Source organism: Blennius ocellaris (assembly GCF_963422515.1).
Source record: "Blennius ocellaris genome assembly, chromosome: 15".
NCBI classification, from domain to species: domain Eukaryota; kingdom Metazoa; phylum Chordata; class Actinopteri; order Blenniiformes; family Blenniidae; genus Blennius; species Blennius ocellaris.
In genome coordinates, this window is record NC_137664.1 from 5,923,924 (window position 1) to 5,948,661 (window position 24,738).

The following is a 24,738-nucleotide window of genomic DNA, read 5'->3' on the forward strand; positions in this document are numbered from 1 at the left end:
ATAAATGAAAACAAACGCATGGCTAAAGAAGATTTGAAAACTAAATATTTAACTGTCCATGGATATGTTTTCATCATCCCGTCCTCAATAAATTCCCCCTGAATTTAGTATCAGAGGTTAAATGTCGTTCATGTTTTGACAAACTCAAGAGGAGAGTTCCTAAACAGTGACTGTCGTGATCACAGGGAAGACTGCGGTGACTCTCCGGAGCCACATTACAGGGACACTCGATTCTCGGAGTCCTTATTTAGAAACGTCTCAAAGTGAAATTAGATCTCGGCGATGCGCCTTGATGCAAATCCAGGTCAGGAGTTATTTGTACAGCTTTGAAGTTAATGTGGAAAACTCCCCGCTCCGTGCCAGCCGGGCAGGCAGGCAGGCAGGCAGGCAGGCAGGCAGCGAGTGTCTCGTTGTCTCGTCGCTCCTCGTTGTCGTTTCCAAACATCGCCGTGGAGCCGCCGCGGCCGAGGGCCTGTCTGAACACATGCACCTGCACGAGCAGCGCCAATACCCACAAGCCACCAGTGGCCTGGAACTACAACAAACACTCACTTTTCTCCAGGAAGTTTGAGGTAAGAGTTCAAAATGTGTCTAAAAGCATGCTTGGGGGGGAAAAAAAAGAAGAAAAAAAAAAGTAGTCATAGGGGTCACTGGAGTCTGACCACTGCATCATATGATGAAAGACTCAAATACTCTTTGCTTGCAGAAAGAAGGACATATCGATTCGTCACATTTGACCAAATCATGTGTCTTTAAAAGTGGTAACTCTGCACACTTGCTCCAGGGTGATCGGGTTCCACTCAGTTAATGGATTTGATGACATCTGTTTAAAAAAAAATATTGATCCCCCCCCCCCCCCCAATCCCCCGGAGGTTGAAGAGGACTCCGATTGCAAAAGTGAAAAGATAACATTCATTTTAAACTCAGCTTTGGAGCAAAGTCGAGCGCTGCACCTCGAATGGGTCAAGAGGAAGTGAATATTTATAGATACAAACACAAGAAGTGGATCTCCTGTCACAATAAAACTGAGAAAATCTATGTGGAAATTTGTTTCAGAGTTTAAATACTACAAATTACCAGCATTTTTATACTCATTTCAACAATAATCAGTTGAAAAACAATAACCTTTGATTGCATTTAAAAAATAAATCCTTCAGAAATTAATAGTGATAAAAATGTATGTTTTTGTTTTGTTTCTAAGAAAAATGTTAATTTCTATGTGAATTCAAGGCGTTTTAACTCTACAGTTACCCTGTGTAATAAATATTTATATATATATAATCCTCCTCCAGCTGGAGTAACGAAACACTGCAGAGAGTAAACACCGCCATCTGGTGGATAGAAAGGGAAATGTTTCGACGGTGCAATAAAGCGAGGGGACACCGACACTGTTTATCAAACTAACATTTTTATTTGAATGGAAGGTTACAGAGCATTGTTTACTCTTTCTCAAATTAAACAAATCGGATTTTAAATATGAGCAGAAGGTCCAACAGTAAATTGATGAAAACATTTCTTGTATTTTGACTGTTTGAGTTGATTTAAAGACTGAGTGACTGAGTAAACGATGAGTTCAGGGGACGAGCCTCCTTTTGACTATGTGCCTTTGACATTTTACCGATTTCAGTGGCTCCTTTTATAATATTATTTTTACACATGAAAACAGATGTTTGGTCCCAATAACACACATTATGTCAAAGAAATTAACAGCTACTTTCTTTGGAAGGGCAGAAATAATAAAAAAAACACACACAAAAACCCCAAAAGTGTGAAATTGGGACATTTACACAACAACAAGGAATAACAATAATAAAAAAACAGATTCTGATTGATTCTTTGGTGTAATGGTACCTGGTAGATTTCTCAAAGTCACGTCTGAATCAGACTCACTGTGTGTATTTTGGGAAGTTTTGAAGATGAGGGAAAGATGAAGTTGCAAGAGGAGGATGAGGATGAGGGGGAATAATTCATGAGTCTACGATCGCTTTTTTCGACTCTCAAAGTTTCTGAAGTTGGCCGGTCTGAGCTTCATCTCTGCAAACTGGATGGAGTGTTCATGGCCTTTCCAGTGGAACCAGTTGATCCCCTGTTGAAAATAAATCATAATAAAGTGAAAAAAAAGTCACGAAGAAGTGGCTCAGGTGGACACGCAGGGGCCGAATCTGAGGAGATGCGTAGAACAGATGAATGAATGAGCAAATTTTGTAGTGAGGAGAACAAAAGAGGGAATCAAAGCTGCACTACTCGAGCAGCTTCCATGTAAATTGTGATGTTCGGACTCCACGGACTCTGTGGTGAAACGCGTTTCCACGGCGAACGTACCTTACTGTGGCTGGTGTCGCCGTACTTCCCCATGAGGTTGACACGGTGGCAGTTTTTGTACCAGAAGGCCCCTTTGTAGGACAGGGCGCAGTTTGTGACGGCGATGTCGTTGTCGTTGTCGTAGGTGGAGAACGGCCGTCCCTGGTGGTACGTCATGGAGTCCCCTGGTGGTCGCGAGGTGGAACAAGCGAGGTTCAGATTCACGAAAATAAGAACAGAATTCATTAAAAAAAATATATATATATTCGCTCTTGGGTCATCTTCGTGAGAAACTGTACCCTGATATTAATGAGCCTATTTATCGTCATAATCAATTTATGTTTTCAATTCAGTTTCAACTAGTTTTTAACACCAGTTTTATTTCTCTTTTGTCATTTTATACCAGTTTTACTTACATCTTTTCATTCTTGTCCTGCCACAACTTGTTTATTCAATTTTCATTCAATTGTGAAGCTTTTTAAATTGAACCATCACATACGAACAGTGTACTGTAAAAAAACATTAGCATGAGCTGGTAGCCACAGTAGCTGCGTTTGCTCGACATTCAGCTCAAAGAGCAGCTTCCTCCCGCTGTTCGATGAACTTAGAGCTCTACAATAATACAGCTGTGTGCACATCATGAAGACTGTCCCAACTGAAAAATTCTCGTAACTGTAATTAAAGTGCTGATATTTTGGAAACTTGCACCACATTTTATTTTAAAGACCAAATCTATCAAGGGTGCACGAGTGTCAGAAACTAATAAAAACCAGACGAGGCCAAACTAGACAAATATGAAGACGTGGCTTCAGTCGTGCGCGTCGCCCACCTGCTGTCCCGCTGTACGCTCCTATGTAGAGTTTATAGCGCGTTCTTGGCTCTGCAATCGTGAACTTGTCATACTGAGCGTAGGCCGACTCGCCGCTGTCCCTCAAGTCCACCCGCAGCTCGTAGTGCCCCAGGGATGTGATCTTGTGGAGGTTGGAGAGACCTGCGGAGGAGGTTTAATGTGTGTCGTGAGGCACGTCGGGTGAAAGGAACGAGAGCGGGAAAAGAGTCCAGCGAGACGAGGCCGTCTCACCGAGCCAGAACTCGTCGTTCATGTTCCCGAAGCCAGCGGTGTAATTCTTCCAGTTCCTGAAGAACTCCAGCTTTCCATTCTGTCGTCTGAGGAAGACCTGGAGACAGGAGACCATTTTTACGAGCGACGCGGGAGACTCGCATAGATTCTGCTGAGCGTGAGCTGCCACCATGTTGGATTCCTCACCAGCCACCCTCCTCCGTCTGTGGTCATGTCACAGTAAACATGGATGGGCTGCCCCTCCTCCCCTCCAATGTAGACGGTGTAGAGGCCAGAGTTCGTCTCCCCGTTCAGCAGAATCTGAGCGCAGTCCCTGGGGCGTCTGTACAGCTGCCCGACTGAAAAAGCACATATTAAAAAGACATCAGCTCGGAGTGCCTCATATTCAGCCACGTTTCATGAAAAATGCAGGAGAAGGTGTACAGTGTCGTCTGGGAGGCGGAAAAGTCTGGAAAGAAAAGAAAAGCTCAGGCGAGGTGGAAAACAGACACAGGTGACCTGGCTGGGAGATCAGGCTGAAAGGACGACGCGATATCTTTCTAACGTCATGGAGATTCAGTCGCACGCACAAGGTGAGGAGGAGGTTTGTGTGTTTTTCTGCTCACTGGTGGTGAAGACGGTGGTTACGTGGCGGCTCTTCTGAGCGCCGGAGTTGGCCTGCAGCCTCACGCTGTACTCGGTGGAGCCGCTCAGCTGCGACATGCCGTAGGAGGACGCCGTCGGGCTCAGCACCACTTCCTGCAGCCAGACGCATGGAAAAGGGACACGTGAAGTTTGCAGGTTTCTGTCCCGTTTGTGCGCCGGCTGCTTCCCGCAATTCACTCGGTGAAGACATTTTGTGCGATTGTGTTTCACTGTCTCAGACGGATAAAGCCTTTAGTATTGAAGAAGACACAATCCGTGTATGTACATAGATGCACATTAAGATCCATCCTTGACAATAAAAACGGAGTTTGCATGCATTATTAGTAAAAGACTTGAAGAGAGACGGGACTAAAAGATGAGAAGAAAACACGTTTTGACAACACAGCTGATTTAAAGATGACAGTCTATTGCAAGGATCTATTGAAGCTTGAAGGGAATACAAGCTAAAAGCCACCTGAAATAACACGGGTCTGCACGTCTCAGAGAGTTTTATATAAAGAGAAGAACCTTAAAGTCAAAACCAGCAGTGAAGGAAAGACAGGTGAGTGAGGTTTGAATATTTCAGGAAATGGGCTCAGCAGTGCGATTCAAATTCAAAAACTCAATATGAAATTCGTGGTTGTATCAAAGTGTGGAATAAAACGTGCAGGAGACATTGCATCACCGCCTGATGTCGTGTCCTGAGCCTGACACGTACCCTGATGCTGCCCTCAGCAGAGGAGAAGGTGAGTGTGTAGCCGGTGACGGCGGCGTGAGGCGGCCGCCACGTCAACGTTGCGCCGTCGGTTTGGATGTTCATGGCCGTCAGGTCTCGAGGAGGATCCACACCTGACAACGTCACGACATATAGGGCAGCGAGGGAAATGTATGAGTGTATGCAGGCTACTTTGGATTTGATTAGCGCAGGTGGTGTCATGTATAGAGAAAGTGGGCTAAAACTGCCTGTAAATTACAAACTAGACATAATATTATGCAATAAGGATGAAGGAAGTAAAGAAGCAAAGATATATCAGAGTTACCCATTCTCAAATTAGATTTCATGATGTTCATAATGAATGTTTTGGTAGTTGTGTATGTCCACTCTGAAGCAAAGGGAAAAAACTGGGATTCATTTTGATTCCAATGAGACTGCATGTGAACCCCGAACTAAAATGAATCCCCCTGTTGAAGAGGGTTTATAGTATCATGGCAAATGTTTACAACCTAACGAGCTACTTCTGTCGACTTCAAACCAAATTTTAAATGAAATCTGAAAAGAGGCGCAAAAACACCTTGTATTTCAAAATAAACACACCTTATGAACTTGTATAGTGTACATTTGTACCAAGCTTTTTGTTTACATTGCATTTATCAAGAGTGTTGACATTATTGATCATTGTTTTGCCATTTTAGTTCTGGTAGTCATTACATCTGGGTAACAACTTTAACATTTGAGTTCTAGTTTAGCGTATAACCTTTGTTACCTTAACCGTTTGGCTGGAGTTTACCTATTAGTATTACTACCTTTTGTAGTTTGGTGACATTGTCAGACCTGATATATATATACAAATATATTATAGTTTATATTATCATTTAACCGTTTTAAAGTGTGAGACAAGAGATACAAGCAGCATTAAAAGTGTTCCCCACTGTGGGATAAATAAAGTTTCTCATCTTCACAATAATCCTGACACAATGACATCGGTGTTCTGCTTCCCAAAGTTTCAATACTGTGTTGTTCAGCATAAAGTAATCCTGCCATCTTCCTTGTCGGTTTTGTCTCAAGCAAATAATTACATTTTGGTAAAAAAAAAAAAAAAAATTTAATTGTCCGTCAGGATCATTAGATAATTAAATTTTAAGCTTTCTTGTTTAATACGATGAATCTTCAAATGAAACAATACATGTGTCACTCGGGGACTAAAAATTACATTTAACTCTGTTAACAAATGTATATATTGTTAAAATAAATGGCAGTTTTAAGCACATTTTCCTGAATTACACCATGGAGTTACTAAATTATATTAAAGGGACAGCATGAAGGGAAGCCGGTGAACTCGGGCTTTAAGAGGTGACTTATAAGATGACTCCGACCCTTTATCTTCACCCACCCGTGGTGAACTCGGTCACAGCCGAGTCGCTCCGCAGGGCTTCGTTCACAGCTTGAACTCCCACCGTGTAGTAGGTTCCTGGAAGGAGGGAGTTCATCTCGAACTCCACGATATTCCCAGAAACATGCTCCACCACCGGGGACACTGCGGAGACAAGAAATCCAATCATCGGTCAAAAGAAAGAAAAAAAAGAAGATTTTGTCATGGATTTTTGTTCCATTCTAATGAATATTGATCGAATGCAAGAGGACACACACCGGTGTCGGCGCTGTAGGTGATGACGTAGCCATCGACGGTGGCTGCAGACGGCTGCCACAGCAGCAGGGCTGAGGTGTCGGTGACGTTGACCGCGGTCAGACCCTGCGGTCGGTCCAAAACTGGAGGACGGACACACACAGAATAATCCGATTTCTTCAAAGTGGCTCTTCAACCTTACAGACGGCGAGCGCCTGTTGAAGAGGAGAGTGAACAGACCTGTGGTGACGGTGTCGGTGCTGGGGTCACTCTCCTCCAGACCCTTCACGGCGCTCACCGTCACTTGGTAGGTCTTTCCAGCGTTCATGTTGGGCAGAAGGGCCTCGAACACGCTGCCGTCCACAGTCATCGACATGGGGCTTCCTGAAGAGGAGAAATGCAGAACAATATTAATGTGTTCACACAGCACTGTTATTTTCATCAGCGGTAAAGGTAAGCTGGATATGTGGGCCACAGCCATTAAATCAGATTTATATACAGCATATGTTATGATTTTGTAACTCATATTGAGTTTTGTGGGGCAGATATTGTCTAAAAGTATGTTCAAAGAAAGAAAACATTTCTGACTCTATTATGGTTGCGGATTAAAAAGCAAACTTGTGTTATTACAGATTAATAACATCAGACAATTATAATTCTGATGCATCTTGTTTCCTAAATGAGTCGAGATATATGCTTGTAAATGTACAGAAGTTAAAGTAGTCCATTACTCAGAAAAGATATTGCTTCAATATGGTAATAAACTCAAGTGCCATGTTTCTTAGAAAACAATCTAATTGTAGAAAATTATCTTCTTGAAATCTCGACCTTTCGGGATACAACAGATTGTAACATCAGCACCAAGAAACTATTTTTTTTAAGGCTTTTTTTGTTCTAAAGCAAACAAATTAGCAACAAAAGTGGAAATCTCATTATAGTTTTATAATCAACATGGGATTTAAAACAGGACAAGAAAAAATGGTTCGGTTGGTCCCCTGACTATACGTGAAAGTGTCCTTGAGCAAGGCACTGAACATCAAAACACTCCCAATGACTGGTGAAGCACTTTGAATGGCAACCGTCTCTATGAGTGTGTAAATGTAATTAACATTGCGAAAATGCTTTGAAGCTGCAGAAGCAGTTACAAAGAGGAAGAAAGTGACATTTCAGCTGTTTTTTCTAAAACATAATCGTTCACCCCGTTAGAAAAGGTTAAATTCGTTAAAATAATCTTGTTGTGCTCTTTAATTAGACATAACTACGCTGTAAAATTCCAAGCTTTTGTAGTGTAAAACAAAATCAAAAGTGCCAAACTCGTGAGGATCAAGTAGAAAAAAGAAATAATTTTACTTGAGTGACTCACTTTTATGTAATGACTAATAACAACAACAAAAAAAAATATATATATATATAAACAGACTGTTCTCAATCCTAACCCACAGATTCAGTATTTTATTGTGATGAGGATCTGCCTGATTGATGAATCACCTCCTTCAAAGGGCACGTAAGTGATGCGGTAACCGTCGACTGGCGCTCGAGGCATGGACCAGTGAACTACGGCTGACGACTCCGTCACTTCGGAGAAGTGAAGTCCTCGGGGATTGCTCAGGCCTGGCGGAGTGCAAAATGACAAATATTGACCAGATAAATTAAAAAACCTGTCGGCAAGAACAAGAGGAGTTCAGGGAATTCAAATTAAATTCAGTTATTTCCCAGAAGGGCAGCCTTTAACTGGAGACAGATACGGAGCGAAGCAGGAGGACGAAGATGATTGATATCGCGCTCTGTTGCGACTTGAAACTGCACATGTTCCAAGGTCTTTTCTTTCTTTTTTTTTTTTTGCTTTTCATATACCTGTCTGAGCAATCCCTGTAATAGGCTGGGAGCGTTGGTCCAGTGTGACACCGTAAAGCTCAATTTCGTACTCGGTGCCGCCCACAAGTCCGGTTACGACCTTGGTCCGCTCGTCGCCGCGCACGTTGAGCTCCTGCGGGTGCGTCAGCCTCTTGCTGTCTCTGACTTTGATGACAAATCGGTCGAACAGGTCTTCGTCGGCCGTCCACGACAGGCGGAAACTGTCCGCCATGACGTCCGACACAAAGAGATGGTCCACTTCCGGCTCGGCCTCTGGTTAAGACAGGGAAACATGGCGGAGTAGAGTTTGGTGGTTATTCTCAGAAACACTCATCAGCTTCTGAGAAGGCGGCCGGACGAGTCGGTTTGAGAGAAGATCAGCGACCAGGAAAAGAGGTTTTATCCAAGTGGTAGAGCGGGATACAGTCCAGCTACCTCAGGCATCCATTAGTGTGGGTGCATCAGGAATTTATAAAAAAAAAAGAGCGCAGGAGCTACAGGCTCTTTCAAAAGACAAGATGCTTTCTGGAGAGTTTATGTCAGATCTGACTGAAGGAGTTCAGTAGACGAGGTCCCCATGCGTCCTTTCGGCCAGTGCATTCAAAAAGTAACCAAAACAAATATTAGAAATGGAATCAGCAAGACATTTCATGCTCAAAATGTCTGTTTGATATTCAGTGTTTTCCAACATGTGGAAGATCAGTGACCTATTTCCGTTCGACTGGAGTTTTGATCGCGTTCGATAAAACCAGCATGAAAACTCATCAAAAGACCAATCAGAGAAACGAAGTGAAGGAAAACACGTTTTAAAATATGAACGCTCGCTCATATTTTGGAGCTAAGAGGAAACAGACGGGAGGGCTGTGCGTCTGGTCCTCCCAATGACTCGGCTGCATACCGAGAAAATACTCTAGAATGGAGAGAGAGTGAGATCATTCTGGAAGAGAAGAGCCGTTATAAATCAGAGGTAGGGTTAGGTAAGGGTGCCGAGCTGAAGCCTCGCCATCAAAACATGGCATTCAAATAATGTGCATATACTAAATGAGTAATTACATTTTCCTTGAAGACCCCTTTAAACAATATGTTTAACAATGTGTTTCATGATGAAATATTTCAAATTAGATTCAAATGCAACTTTCATTAGTTTTCCACACTAGTCTGAGCAGATGAACAACCCCCATGAATAATGCACAACAATAATGGGGCGAGACAAAGAACTGAAACATTTCTATTGGATGCCGAGTGAAAAAACGCCCTCGATTACAGAAGGAATCATTCAAACATTAACATTGTTTGTACGGACAGAAAAGTAGTTTTTAATGTGAAAAGTACAGCAGAAAGTTTTTTTTTGACTCGAATTATTTGAATCAGATTTCATGGGGTCTTTAAGGTTGCTTAGAAATAGAAATATGGAGGGGGGGGGGGGGCAGCCTTGTTGTGACGGTGAAGCTTCAGAATAGATGTGCTGGAAGAAAAACGGGAAGTTTGGTTTTAGTAAAAGGAGGGGCCTTGCAGTGCACTGTGAGTGGTACCTGTCACAGCCACTGTAGTCAGAGGCCGAGAGAGGAGCCCTGACTCTGACACCCCGGTCAGCCTGACCTCATAGCCTATGCCGGTGATGAGGCCCCAGATGTCCCGGTGGCTCTGGTTTCCCGGCACGGTGAACTCCTGAGGCTCCAGCAGCCAGCCGGAGTCTGTCACCACTATGTGAAAGCGCCTGAAGCCGCCATTAGAGGGGGCCGACTCGTCCTGCTGCGGCGGCTGCTGCTGCTGCTTCACTTCCCATGACACACGGAAGCCGTAGGGGGTTATGTTGGAAATGGTCAAGTTTTCCACTTTGGGCAAAGGAGCTGGCAGGGTTCGATCGGAGGGGGAACGAGAATCCATTAGGGGGATAATGTGTGCAATGATTGCAAAAGCAGACGGTTTAGAGAAGCTGACAACTGACTGAATTATAAATATACTCAGAAATCAAAGACATTATGAGCAAATCTTGCATGCATCTTACAGTGCTTCACTTTTCATTCTCGACTTCTTGGTTCTTTACATTTTGCCACAGAAATTTTGGATCCTATTACAGATTCTATCCTATTGTATTATATTGTGCAACGCAGCATTTTAATTAAACATTCCATTCACTTTTATTGCATTTTATATCATCTTTGAATAACCTGTAACACGCTTTGCTCAACAAGTAGTTTTTCAATGTGCTTCATTAAATAAACTTTGATTTGACACTTCCTTGCAGAAACATTTCTCAAGCGACATGTGGAGGTTTAGTTGGAGCCAAAAGAACAAGCAAATTATACCTGGAAACTTATATTCAGACCTGAGGAGCATCTCATATGAATGTAAAGCACTTTGTGTTGCATTTTACTTTATAAAAAGTGCTTTATAAATAAAGAGGATTGATGAATTGATGGAACAAAGAATCCCGTATTACTGTATGTTAATGTCATTTTTCACTGGCTTTAGCTCGAAGCTACACTATGTATAATAAAGAAAATATAAATAACCTTAGAGAATGTTGGAGAATAATTCCAAACTGTGCCACAGATTTATTTGCTCAAGAATACAAGCTACATAAAAGCCAGATCATGGCCTCAAAAGCAATACCACTTAGTACCAGTAGGTGGTGTAGTGAGTCGCATCTGTAAACAACAATTATATCACTACTTTGAGCTTATATGAGTCAACACGAGGTAACAAGGGCGTCTACCCTCTAAAGCAGCTCTTTGTAAGGTAAAGGAATCAAAGTTGATGGCGAAAACATTACAGTGTATAATATAATACACCTTTGTTGAAACTGCTTTCTCCTAACAATGTCTAGCCAAGTATATTAGTGTCAGTTAAATTGGGTGACATGTTCTAATTTTCCAGTCTCACAACACTACACATGATGCAATAAAGTGGCGAACAGTGTCTTTTTAAACTCCATAAAGTCTTTAAAACACACTTAAAACTTCAGCAGAACTGACAGAAGAGCATTATGGCGACTCAACACTGTCAACCAAGGCACAAAGTGGTATTATGTTCAAATATTGTAGTTTTTAATGCTCATATATTTCTGTTGCCACAAACCCATCACATATTCTACCTAAAATGCATTGCATCTTTGCAATTCAGTATTCTGTCAGACTTTGAAGTCAAGTTTTATTACTGTTTATGAAACATAAAGCTGTTGTGTGCATGAGAAAAAAAAGATGCATTAAGATGCATGTCAAGTTTGCCCCTAATGACTTTGCTTTAACCTACAGGTAAAATGACTTTGCTTTATCAAACTGACAATACAAGACACACAAGTGCAAAAGGTAATCTAGCCTCCCGTCCCCTCCCCCCCAAAAAAAAAAAAAAGGTTTGTATGCAAAACCTTTAGTTACTAGAAGATGTGAGTAAAATACATAGTACCTGTAACAGCATGGGCTATCACAGAGGGGGTGTGGCGCCCGTGAGAAATGCCATACAGCTCAATGCCGTAGCCTGTGGAATCCATCAGGCTAGAGATGGTAAAGTTACGGGCGTCACCGGGCAGCCTGAACTCCAGCGTGTCGGACTGCTGCTCGGGGTCACTGACCCGGATAACAAAGCCATCAAAGTGGCCCGACACGATGCTCCAGGACAAGCTGAGGTTATGTGGACTCGCGGACGAAGCAGCTACGGGCCCCAACAGTGGGACGTCCTCTGAATGAGAGAAGAACTTTTTCAGTTATGTCGTGCGGCGGATACACGCAGTGTCAAGAAATGCATGTAGTGGGATACCTGTTGTGGCTACAGCGAGCAGTGGCTGCGAGTTGCGGCCGCCGCCGCCGCCAGCGCTGGCGTACAGCTTTATGTTGTAGCTGGTGCCCGCTTTGAGCCCGGCCATTACCGTGGAGCGCACGTCTCCCGGCAGAGTGCGCCCCATCGCCTGCGAGGGCAAGGCCGACTCTCTGACCTCGACTATGAACTGATCAAATGCCTTCTCTCGTGCCCGCCACGACAGAGAGAATCTGTCTGAGGTAATGTTAGAAACTACTAGCTTGGACAAATCAGGCTCTTCAGCTACAGGGGAGAGAAAAATGAAAAGCATGAAATCTGTTTTTTTTATTTAAAAAGTGCATAATGATCAACCCTGTTCTCTGTAAGATGTGACGCAGAAAAGTTCAAAGTACCTGTTGATGCAACAATACTGACAGCGTTCGTTCGAGATCCCTTGTACGTCCCGTAGAGGTAGGCTACATAATCAGTGCTGGGCCGCAGCCCCGAGACGTCGTGGGACTTTACACTGTGGGATATGTTATACTCCACTGGCTCCATCAGCCAATCAGAATCAATTATCTCCAGGATAAAACCATCAAATGCTCCACGAGTGCCGTTCCAGTGGATCGAAAAGCTCTCGGAAGTTACGTTTGAGATATATAGTTTGCCAACCACGGGCTGATTCACTAAAGAAAGAAATCAGGATTAGATTCTTTTATCAACGCCGTTAAAAAAAAAAAAATCACACACACACACACACACACACAGAGGAGATCATATGGATGTGTTGCATTACAAGGGGGCACTCACCGACACCACCAGCAATCCCTGGTAGTCCGAGTGGCTCAATAAAAGATTAAATAACATGCAAATAATAAAGCAAATGAAAAAGTCCTCCACCACACCTTAAATATAGCAACAGTACGAATTACTGGAACCCCCGACTGAAAAATGTAGTAAAATGTTCACAGGTTTTCGGAAAGAATCAATCAATTTAAGATACACTTTAATAGCCTCCCTTAAATTTCTGCTTAAAAATTAGAAAGCTAAGACGATTCGCTTTAAAATTGTTGAGCAATCGTTAGATTAAGAGGCAGAGAAGAAGCCACACGGCATGATGATACCGCCGCCATGCTTCACAGCTGGGAGGCTGGACTTTGGCTTTATGAGCTTAAACTGGCGGCCTATAAACAAACAAATCCACTGAACTTAATTAGAGGTTTTGATTACATATTAAACACAATAGCACAAATATGCGTGTTGCAAAATTGGTTAATCCCAGCTGAGCGTGAAGCTCAAACTCCTGGAAACTCCTACTAAAGTCATAATTTCTCAATTCTGCATGACAAGCAATGTTGAATTAATCAAATTTAATAATTCAATCCAATGTTAGAAATTATTGTCTCTAATATTTTACTTCACTCTATAAAAATACAGTATATTTTGCTGCTCAATCAATTTGTAGATTTGATTAAATATTCTCATTATAATCATTGAATTCTTTGGCAGTTATTTTTTAATTTTCAGAAATTCCGGGGTACCAGTAATTCTGCACGGCACTTTAGCTTAAACCAGTTGCACCTGGAGATTATCTCAAAAACAACGATGAGCGACATATAATGCAAAGGAGTGAAACTCAAAAAGCTTTTATTTGTAAATGGCTGAAAACTTAATCTCGACTGCAAGTAAAGGAATTAAGTGGTGATTAAAATGTGAAAATATGATTGGGGAGAAAGTCTGATTGCAGAATTGCTCATGCGGTCGGTGTTTTGATTTTGATCAGAGGACAAAATCTGCATCATGACAGCTAAAGAGATGCAGCGTTAATGAGAAACGCAGTGAGTTGCATGCAAAACATGCGACATGCCGGAAAACAAGGAGGAATTAGGAGTTAACCTCAGATTATTATTGTACATATTTCTTTTACCTTGATTAAAGTCAAGAAGATTTAATCATTTGCCACCTAAGCAGTTCAAAAGGAGACGAGGACATTTACTTCAGAGTCGACAAGGCGTTCTCCATGTCACTCACACAGACTTGACAGACCTCAGACCAGATGAACACTGCCAGCGCTCGCACATCCACGGGCAAATGATCTCTCAAGGTTAATCAATGACAAACTGAATGACTGGCTGATGGGGTGAAATGAGACGGTCACGCTGTTGCCGTGTGACGAAAGGGGTGTGTGTGTGTGTGGGGGGGGGGGTGTTATTGGTTTGCTTTTGCAATCATTGCAGCACGTCAGCGTCAGACTGGACCACGATGCAGGGATGCTACAGGGAGGGGGTAGTGGGGGCTTCATGCACTTTCAAAGTTGGGGGTGAACATATATGTGAGGGGGCGGGGGTTTTTGCTCGGCTCAGTGATGCGACTGGAGTGCGCATCACGCCGCCCGCTCTCAGCGAGACAGACACAGTGGCTGGAGGGCGAGGAGCTGTTGGTTAAGAGGAAGCACTGCGGCCGCGGTGACGGACGAGAGGAAGAAGAGGCAATGACGTTGCAGTGATGGTTGTTGTTGTTGTTTCATGCAGCGGGATGAAGGCCGCAGAAGAGTGCGACAGATTTAACGTCTGGAGCGTACAGGTTGTTGAGTGAAATATTTCCCACGAGAGGAAGAGGAGGAAAGTTCAGAGGATAAAATACTGCGAGGCTGCAGGTACCTGTGGCGGCTTCACCGTACACGGGCTCCAGGAAGGAGCCCTCGTACATCCCGTACAGGCCCACCATGTAGCTGGTGTTGGGGTTGAGCCCGGAGATGCCCAGGCTCAGAGCGTCTCCGGACAGAGTGAGGTTTTGGCTCTCTGCGAAATTCTCCAAGTTTGTTACCTCAATGACAAAGGTCTCAAACTCCCCGCCCGAGGGGCTCCAGGACGCAGTGAAGCTGTCCCATGTAATGTCCGAGATGGTGAGGTTCACCACCCTCGGCTTCAGCTCCTCTGGGAGACAGACAGATCAGACGGAGGTCAACCATTCCATTCATCTCAACACACATTGGTCATGAATAGGACTGAGAGTTCGGGCCAAGGTGGGAACAAAGTTTGGAGAGTAAAGTAAAAACATATAATTGAAATGTAAAATACAATATAGAGGGAAAAGTTTGGCTATTTTGACTTTTTTTTCCGGATAGATGTAAAAGTCATAAAAAAAGATTTTTTATTTTTTTTTAATGAAATTATAAAATGAACAGACTACACTATTAAAGTGATGCATTTTAAGGTTTTTTTTTTTTTTTTTTAATGTCTGTAGTTCTTTTCAGATTATAATTGGGGGGAAAAAATCTATGATTTAAAAGCCACATACTGTAGTGTAGCTATTGGACACTGAGCCAAAAATATGACCATACAATAAAATATTAAATATTCACTCAAAAAATATATAAAAATATAGTCAATGTGTTGATATAAATTTTATATTTTATAACATTTTATTTTTGAGTTTAGGCTTGCAATATTTAAATTTCAATGTGTATTTGTAGATTAGATTCATATGGAAAATTGTAAATTAATATCAAATTATTTACCATATACTACTACTTTTGCTTTTAAACATTGGATTTTTTTTACACATTGACATATCTCATACCTGTATTGATTTTGGCTTAAGGCTATTAAAGGAATATTAGAATATTTAGCAGGCATGGATTTATGGCTTTTTTTTTTATTTACAAAGATTAAAATCATCTTGAATTTAAAATAGCTTTTCCTTCCTGTAGTAATATAAATCAACAATTTAAAATTGTGTTTGGGCTGTGGTTGTTTGCTGTAATGAGTCAGAGAAAAATTGCGAAGCGTATCGGTTAAAAAGAAAAAAAAAGAAAATTCGTTACTGAGCCATCCTGAGTTTATCAGACAGACGTGATGCTGGTTTGTGTTGAATGCCTACAATGTGAAATATTTGCTCCATGTACCTGTAGTGGCAAAAACTCTGAGAGGTAAAGATCGCTTCCCTTCCAACAGGCCTTGCAATGTAATATTATAAACGGTTGAGGGGGCCAGCCCCTCGATTTCGGCCGTCCTGGTATTTCCTGGCAATGTGCTCACGTGAGGCCGAGCCGCTGCCGACGAAGCACTGAGCTCCACCAAAAAGCTATCGAACGCCTCATCGGGCGCCGACCACGCCAGCCGGACACTGGTGGCGGTTACATTGACTGTGACATTCCCCGGCAGGTCCACGTCTGAGCCTCCGAGCTCGATCCCCGAGCTCGATACACCACGACCAGAGGTGGAGGGGGCGTCAGCGCTCACGGGCCCGAGGGGCTCCGAGCTTTCAGGCGCTCCAGTAGCCGGGGCAGACTCTGCGGTCGATGGCGCATCTTTGAGGCTCAGAGCGAGCACGTTCGGAGAGGTAGGCTGCGGCGCTACAGTGAATAAAAGCAGTTAAATGAGTGAATTCCTCACTGATCTACTGATGACTGTAAAAGATCCTGCAATGAAAAAACCGTGTTAGAAGAAGAAGGAAAAAAACCCAAAAAACAACAGTCATAACAGTTCAGATCTTCTCTTCTCCTCTGCAGATTAACTTTCCCGCGTTGGGAGCGGGATAGTTTCAACTACGAAGCGTGAAACAGCGTTAATGGCACGCGAGTCGGTGCCATTAATCTGTTGAAGGCTCTGAGTAGTCCACCGCAGTGAAAGTACACAGTTGCCTTCAAACGGATGACGAAGCCATGCACAGCCGCTCGGCTTCCCACTGCAGAGTCGCGTTCACGACATGCGAGTGGCGTTCAGTGTAATTTCCTCCGACAGAATCGTCTTAATTCTGTAAATGGGATGAAAGGGGATGAGCGATGGGGGTGGAATTAGTGTGACAAGGCTTTCAGAGGACAAAATGGGTTGCATTTTAAAACCTCGAATGCAGGAAGAAATTGGAGCAGGCAGCTCCTGGGGCAGTGTACCTGCAGGATTGAGCGTTTTCAGGCTTGGAGAATATCCGGGCCTGTCACCGACTTACTCGAGTAGCATTTAACTTTGACGTTTTTTTGTTATTCTAATTTGCCGCTCTAATGATCTACCTTTTTCAAAGATTGAACTCGAATCTATAGAGTGCATTTTGAATGGTGCCGACAGAATGAGTGGTATTACACACGCATGCAGTCTGCTTTGACACTCACTGGGAAAAACACAGGATTAATTTAAGGTAAGTGAAACTGAGCAGGAAAGTATGAGGGTCGCTATATATTCACAGAAAAATATGCACAACTACTGAATGGGGAAAAATAAAGGAGTACTGTATACATATAGAAAAATGTGTACAAAAACACAGGATTAATATATGCGCCATTTGAACTCGCAAGAATATTGGTTTTAAATGGAATATTGTTACTTGAAAATTTGCATGCGCAATGCAGAAGAGGCCAATGTGTCAATATTCATTCTAAAAAATTTGCACCAAAAAGCAGGAATCCTTCCTGAAATATGTACAGAAAAACACAGGGCACTTACTAAAAATGCACAAAAAATAATGCTTGGTTACATCTAATGGTTGTGGCAAAATTGGACAATGGCTTGATAAATACTTGAAAAAGTGCAAAACCACTGAATTACTGTGAACACAAAGTTGCACTAAAATGGAGGGATTTTATATACGTATCCCAAAAATTAAGGATTACAGTGTACTCGCTACAAATGCAGATGATAAAGGCCTGATTAATGTCTGATTATTGACGGAAAAATAGAATATTACAGTAAAATATAATGTGTTGGATGAACAAAAGTGTATGGATACTCAATAAAAGCAGGAAAAATGCAGGAAACTGGTATTGGAATTATAATCCACCTTAACTTATACGTTTGGTCATTTTCCTATAGGGCTGCCTGCTTTTTGTCTTTGCTACTGAAATTCTGGCTCGTTCTTGGTCATTTCTTCTTGCATTTGAGAGTTTGGATGCCACAAGCTGCTGCAGTACTGAGGCCTCATTAAATGATGAGATGAAAATGATGAAAACAAAGTCACCTACTGGGTTCATCTTTCACCGGATTCATGCCGTAAGTTATGAAGGCGAAGGATGCGACAAAAACTATTGCAGAGAAATCTCATACCGGCATGCAAAATCATGTTAACGTGACCCAGAGATGCTTTGACCGACGAGAGAAGCTGTGAAAACAGCAGCACTTCGGGAGGTAAACTTGTACCTGTAACTGCAACAGCTTCAAGTAGCGCAGACCGCTGGCTACCCGTTACTCCGAAGAGTTTTATTTCATACTCTGTCGATGCATTCAGGCCCCGGATTCGAGAGCCACGAGCATCTCCGGGAAGTTGGATCTCTCTCACATCCCACGGCCGCCGAGCGTCGTTATATTCAACTGCAAGCTTATCAAAGAGGCCGTGAGCCTCAGGTTTCCACGAGAGGTCGAATCCTTCAGGCGAGAGGCCCGAGACGGTCAGCGGCCCGAGCTCGTCCTCGGGCTCCATCCCAGAAAACATGGACTCAGACGGGTCTAAGTACACAAAGCTAATGACATTGTCCTCCGGGCCTGCGGGGGGCGCTAACTCGCGGTCGTCCGAGTCGGCTAAATAAAAAGTAAAAGAGGCTACAAAGAAAAACAAGAGGAACAGATGAAGAAAACAACAGTTGTGAAGTTATTCAGTGTGTGATAGTTTGACGTGGGATTTAATACTGCAACTAAATGTGAAAAGAAGAAGAGCAGCTGCTGCGTCTCTTCACAGTCAGGTCACCTGAAAACAGAAGCACGTTAAACAACACGATCCCACGTTCCTGGAGATGGATGGAAAACACATTAAGACCTAATTATTTTGGGGGAATACATTATTAATGTGAATGTAAAATAACTTTGATTTGATTGCCACTCTGCTTTAAAACCAAGGTATTCCTACACATTTAAACACAAACAAAAAAATTTAGCAAAAGACATACATCATCAATAACAAACATCACATGTGGCTATTATAGACATGAATTGTAATCAAAGTTAAAAATGTCTTATTTCTAAAAAATATAAATATTTCTATAAATATTTACAGAGGAAAAATGGTAAATTGTCTGAATTTACGCAAGTTGAAAATCGTTGTTCATCCTAAAATATAAAAAAACAAAAACTGGAGCCCAATTTTTTTGAAACCTAAAGTGATCTCCAATATTCAGAAAAGCTAATCAGAATAGGTTATGTAATGTAAATTATCTATATGCATAAAAAAATGGAGTAATAATGAAACCAAGCCTCATTTTATATGTAAAACAATGTGATTGTGCTCATATAAAATATGTAAATTTGTGGTTCTCTCCCGGTGAAAGGGTTTTCACAGTTTACTGTACAATAAATTTGAACTTTTAATCACACTATGGTGATAATTAACGCTACAATGATATCCAAAGTTTAAATAATAAGATGTTGAAATTTGATAATTCAGTTTTTTTGAGAGGTTTAAAGTAGATGAGAAAATAAAACACTCAAAAACACTTTTTACAATCATACTTGATGGCGCAGCACACTTAAGACAAGAATTTTAATCAAATTGTTAACGTAAATGGCACTAAAATAACCCAAACCTGTCGTTTTTCACCTGTGTCAAACATGTTTAAAACCACATACCAGCACACGTTTTAGTTCTCTTCATCTTATCAGTGTGTTATTCGATGTAATGTGGTGAAACCGTTTCCCACCCACCTGTGGACGCAGACAGGGTGACGGGCCTGCTCCTCTTGTGTCCCCGCTCTGCCGTGAGAGACAGACTGTATCTCATCCCAGGCGTCAGGCTGTGCAGCATGTGGCTGGTGGCCGTGGCCGGGACCGCCACCTCCTCCGCAACGCCGTCTCTGGAGACGTAATCCAGCTTGTAGCCGCCGACCTTGGCCTGCGGTTTCTGCCACCTCACGGTGAGAGACGTCTCTGTGGACTCCACCTGCTCAAACTCAGTGGGAGGATCGATGTCTGACCGAAGAGAAGAAGGCAAGGCGACCAATTACAAGGTGCAATAAGGTGTTTTAAAAAAAGTGACTAAAATAGTGACGAATAATTCCTCAAGTGGAAATAAACATGTCTACTTTGTGAAATGTCCAAAACTCATCAGATAAGCCTCCATTACTTTGTTCAGGAGGATCAATGTGGTTGTAGATGGAGAGTTCAACATTTTATCAGTTAATAAACTGTAAATGCTTTCAGAACCACAGCTCTAAATGTCAGCAGATGAGAGGAATTATTAAAAAGTGGAAACAGCAGCAGGATTCCCTCCGTTGGGCTCATCAATTAGAATCTGCTGCTTCAGCATTTCTGTGGTTATTTGCATCATGCGTTTGGTCTGTTTGGAGTTTAATTCAAACATGAACGCAACACAGATCAGTCAATCTGCAGCAGAGTGTGGAGGCAGCAGTCGTAACGCCAACAATTCCACAAATGGAGTGAAAGAAGTGACGTAAAACAGGATGTTGTATCTACCGAGGGTCCAGGCCCTGAAATTAATGAAATTCACTGATAGACTCTTGTTGCATTTGGCTCTCGGCGGTCGACATAACACTTACGACACTTCTCGACGGCAGTTGTTTCTCTTAGGAACCATAAACTACTTCACCCCATTAGTTTCATTTCATCACCCAATTTGTATCAACACGACCCCTCTATCTGTGTATTTATGAAGCAGAGTGACGGACGAGTGTTTGTACAGCTGCTCACCGGTCGCCGCGTTGCTCGTAGCAGGGAGGCTCTCCCTCTCGTTCTTCACTGCCGTCACTCCGATCCCGTACTCCGTCCCCGGCTTCAGCCCTGCCGACGCACACACACGAGACCAGACGTGACGTGACAATAACTCACGGTTTGTGTGTGGCGATGAATGTGCGTACCTGTGATGGTAGCATGCGTGGCGAGTCCCGGCCCCGGTGGGAACACTTCCTCGCCGTGGGCGGCTCCGGAGATGGGGCTGAATTTCACCCGGTAGCTGTCGACGTCGGCCTGGCTGTTGGTCCACTCCAGAGTGATGCTGCTGTCCGTCTGAGACACGGGCTGCAGGTCTGCAGGGGCGTCCAGGGCTGGAGGAAACACAGGAGAGAAATCAGCATCACTTTGTATGCTGAATCCCCAAGATGGAGGCTTTAGCCTTCAGCGTTCAACAAAGCTGTCACGCTACCTGTGGTGAATGAGGTTGTGACGGGGTCGCTGCTGATGCCGTTGCCTCTGGAGACGAGCGACACCGTGTACTCGGTGTCCGGCTTCAGGCCGCTGATGCTGTGCTGCTTGTCCGGGGGGGAAACGTCCACCCTGGTTTCCTCTGCCGGGTCGGAGGTCGGCGCGTAAAACATGGTGACTGTGTTCATGGGGACCAGCGGCTGAGACCAGCTGATCAGAGCCGAGGAGTCCGTCACGTCCTTCACCTCCACCTGTCGTGGACCATCTATCTCTGCCCAGGGAACATTAAAAACATTGAAACAAAGCTCACCTGTTTAAGGAGTTACTGTATGATTGTAAGATTACACATAAAAACAATCTAACTGCAGCATTGACTTTTAAATCATTCTGACAAAAAGATCACTTCTTGTGAACGTATTTATTTTTTGGACATATTAGCTGCCACACAGAAAAAGTGTATTTGTTTTCCAGTGGCAGTGCTCAGTCCTGATGTGAGTGCAGCAGGCCTCCAAAGTTTAGATGAGATGCGGAAAAAACTGACTGCTTTTATCTGGGTATAATTTTATAAGGGCTGGAACCAATTCTAGTTTTCACAGGGTAGAAAGGGAGATAAAAACCTTGGACAGGACAGGAGTCTCCTACTGACATTAAGTGAAGCCTAATGAGCAATAGGCACTTCATTAGGCCTGCATTAGATTGTAGAAAACCCCTTAATATGTTTTCATTTGACATCTGGCAATCGAATTTTGACAACCTCAGAGCACTCAACGACTCAGGCGCCTTTTGTGATGTCTGGTACCCTTTCCAAAAGGTTCCTGGACCCAGGGTTAGGAGCCACTGGATTCACCGCACAAGCAAGTCATTGGGAAGAAGCCAGAGTATTCAGAGAAAATGTGAATGAGAACAAGTCAACCCAGGATCATAGGTTTTTTTTCGTGAAGTGACTGCTTTGACCCAACAAAGAGGAGATGAAATGCAACTCATTTGGACCATTGATTGTTTCAAGGAAAAAGTTAAAACTGATGGAATAGATCAAGTCAATGACATAAAGTCCACGTGACCTCTCTTGGGATGGAAGAATGACTTGAATTTACACAAACACGACCTCTCAAGACACATTTTCGCTGTTCACTGTGAGATCAGGTCCGCCAGCCAAACAAACCTCCCGCGTTGGAGGAGGAATATTTCCTTTATGTTGTGGACCTGCGCTGAAAGAAACCCGGGAGGCTTTACGAACGGTTTATCCATCAGTCGCTGGTGGGAGCCGTGTCGGGTTCCTGCCTATGCTAATAAATGACATCAGCAATGAAACGGTGCGACTCCCGCCGGGAGCGAATTTGACACGAATCTGGAGACCGAAACGACTTTTCCATGTGCGGCGAAAAGCCGTTCGGCCCTTGCGTGCCATCGGGGCTGCGCGAGCAGCTGGAAGCGTTTCCACGTAATGTATGGAGTAACGCTGCAGTAAACGTCTCAACATGATGAGAAAAAGAACGAAAGCCAAGATTTAGCGAAAGTGAAAAAAAAGGGGGACTTGTACGACATGGTCGCGCTTGGCTGAGGTTCAATTTGCTTGAGTTATTACGCTTTAACTAAAATTGGTGAAAGGGAGTCATGGCGACGCAGTGGGGATTTCCTGCTGTAACTGTAAGGAATTTCACTCTTTGACATCGATGTATTTTCGTAAACTTAAGTAAAGTTATTGTAGGCAACCGAAATACTAATTGGTGCCATAAAGAACATGATAATCAACTTTTATAAAAGCCAAATAGACGTTTTCAACCGTCTACCTTCACATCTGTGCTTCAAACTCACTGGTAGCGACCATTTGGGTCGTCTGGGGTCCTCTGGTGTTGTTCTTCATGACGCTGATGGATACTTCATACTCCTGCCCTGGTCCGAGTCCCGACTGCGTGAACTGGTTCTGAGACGACGGAAGGACGCTCACAATTTTTCCATTTTCTTCTTTCTGCGGAAACACGTGACGTAAAGACAAAAGTTAAAATACGCTCTTGAAGGAAATCACACAAAAGGCAGAATACACTTGAGCTTTGGTTCTCAAAGAGAAGGCCTGAATTAAAAGTTTAGCATTTGAAACCAAAAGGTCAGCGTCAGACTTATTGATGTTGAACAGCTTGTAGAATATGTATATTGTTATACCACTCCCATGACTGTTTGATACATCAAAACTTCACAAAAATGAACCAATTAATGATACAGTTAGTGGTGAATAAATTATGGCGACCCAGAAGGGACTCATCAATGCAAAAAAGCCCTTTTACATATGGTTTATGCTTCCTCGTTGCTGCAGTCGCATTAATCTGGCAGGTTTTGCATTGTTGTGACTTTTGCATGCAAAAACTAAGAATTTATGTTTTGGCTTTTTCTTTTGTATTTAGATTTTTTTCATATTTCAAGTGTTGGCTCTTGCAAAAATGTGCACTTTTGCACAATGATGATCTTAAGTTGATGTCACAATTGAACTAAAGTTTCAAAGTGAACAGTCGGGATGAAGAAAATACAATTAAACATAGATCATCCATCCTATTTCAGTGTTTGGACTTGTCAACTCAAACAACAGAAACTAACAGGAAACACTGATTAAATGTTACACAACAACTTAAGTCTTCTCCCAAATGTCAAATGATGTTAATATGTCAAAGGAAATGACTGTGAGGCGACACTACCGGCAGTTTCTGCTGCTTATAAAACAAAGAAGAGTTTCTGATTTCCTTCACAGTTGACAGCTTTACACCACAAGATAAAGAAAAAAAACTTTGCACGCATCTGCCCGCGCAAGAACCAGAAAGGCAGCAGCAGGAACTTAAAGGTCAGGGAAGGACGACACTTTTAAAACTTGGCAAAAACTTTGCAGCAACCTCAGAAAAGAAAAAAAGACCTGTGAATTATCCAGAGCCACGGCCATTTGGTTTCAAAGTGCCACCGCCCCGGCGGGGGAGCGGCAGATTCAGCTGCATCTCTTTGACATCCAGACTTAGGTTTTCCACACGTCACAGCAAATTTTATGGTTAGCACTTAAATAAATCCATGTTTTTGCTGAGACTCCCAATAAGCTAGCGATGGCTTATAACCTCTCACTTTTTCCCTGATGTTTAATAGAATCCAGAGGAAGTCATCAGAGAGCCGGGCGGACTGACCGTGTTGCGGAAATAGATCTCCCAGCCATCAAAGGGGATGTCCAGCTGGTCCCACGTCACCTCCACTGACGTCTCTCTCACCGACTTGAACCTTAAACCCTCGGGCTGCGGTAGATCTGCGACCGAAACGACAGACAATGTGTTACTCCTTCCTGAAGAAGCTCGGAGGAAGTCTAACACAGAAACAACATACATGTGGCCACCCTGGCGCTGACGGGGATGCTCCTCTTGTTGCTCAGGACGGCATAAACATTGATCAGGTACTCGAAGCCCGGTTCCAGCTCCTTCACGGTGGCGGCGGTTTTGTCTCCGGTCACCGTGAACTCCTGCAGGAGTCCGCCGGGCACGGTGGGCACGTACGTGACGAGGTACTCCGTGACGAGCATCTCGTTGTCCCAGGACAAGTCCACGGTGTCGGTGGTGACTTCGCCCACAGTCAGGTCCTTCGGAGGAGACACTGGGAAGAAAAAACAAACACAGAAACGAAACTGCTGAAGCTCTGGTCTCGCTCGGTTTCTCATGCCCTCAGTGACTCGATATTCACCACGGGGCAGCTAATG

General features: G+C 43.2%; 1 protein-coding gene across 3 annotated transcripts in view; it reads right to left on the reverse strand.

Moving 5' to 3' along the window:
* Positions 1 to 1,424: 1,424 nt before the first annotated feature.
* LOC308140364 (tenascin-like) overlaps positions 1,425 to 24,738 on the reverse strand; it is a 36,610-nt gene continuing 13,296 nt past the window's right edge. Inside the window, exons 4-29 of one of the 3 annotated variants that reach the window (XM_080510113.1) lie at positions 24,372 to 24,635; positions 24,179 to 24,294; positions 22,836 to 22,989; positions 21,022 to 21,291; positions 20,738 to 20,923; positions 20,571 to 20,660; positions 19,569 to 19,832; positions 18,075 to 18,473; positions 15,851 to 16,300; positions 14,604 to 14,879; positions 12,357 to 12,629; positions 11,965 to 12,246; positions 11,614 to 11,886; positions 9,738 to 10,055; positions 8,206 to 8,478; positions 7,840 to 7,962; positions 6,592 to 6,735; positions 6,375 to 6,494; positions 6,118 to 6,261; positions 4,725 to 4,855; positions 3,988 to 4,120; positions 3,569 to 3,720; positions 3,383 to 3,479; positions 3,131 to 3,292; positions 2,323 to 2,486; positions 1,425 to 2,086 (exon numbers count right to left, since the gene is read on the reverse strand). In XM_080510113.1, the coding sequence (XP_080366239.1) occupies positions 1,976 to 2,086; positions 2,323 to 2,486; positions 3,131 to 3,292; positions 3,383 to 3,479; positions 3,569 to 3,720; positions 3,988 to 4,120; positions 4,725 to 4,855; positions 6,118 to 6,261; positions 6,375 to 6,494; positions 6,592 to 6,735; positions 7,840 to 7,962; positions 8,206 to 8,478; positions 9,738 to 10,055; positions 11,614 to 11,886; positions 11,965 to 12,246; positions 12,357 to 12,629; positions 14,604 to 14,879; positions 15,851 to 16,300; positions 18,075 to 18,473; positions 19,569 to 19,832; positions 20,571 to 20,660; positions 20,738 to 20,923; positions 21,022 to 21,291; positions 22,836 to 22,989; positions 24,179 to 24,294; positions 24,372 to 24,635 (5,369 nt within the window). In that variant the 3' untranslated portion in view covers positions 1,425 to 1,975. The remainder of the gene's footprint in view (positions 2,087 to 2,322; positions 2,487 to 3,130; positions 3,293 to 3,382; positions 3,480 to 3,568; positions 3,721 to 3,987; positions 4,121 to 4,724; positions 4,856 to 6,117; positions 6,262 to 6,374; positions 6,495 to 6,591; positions 6,736 to 7,839; positions 7,963 to 8,205; positions 8,479 to 9,737; positions 10,056 to 11,613; positions 11,887 to 11,964; positions 12,247 to 12,356; positions 12,630 to 14,603; positions 14,880 to 15,850; positions 16,301 to 18,074; positions 18,474 to 19,568; positions 19,833 to 20,570; positions 20,661 to 20,737; positions 20,924 to 21,021; positions 21,292 to 22,835; positions 22,990 to 24,178; positions 24,295 to 24,371; positions 24,636 to 24,738) is intronic. The other 2 variants (XM_080510114.1, XM_080510115.1) reach the window with 2 other exon arrangements.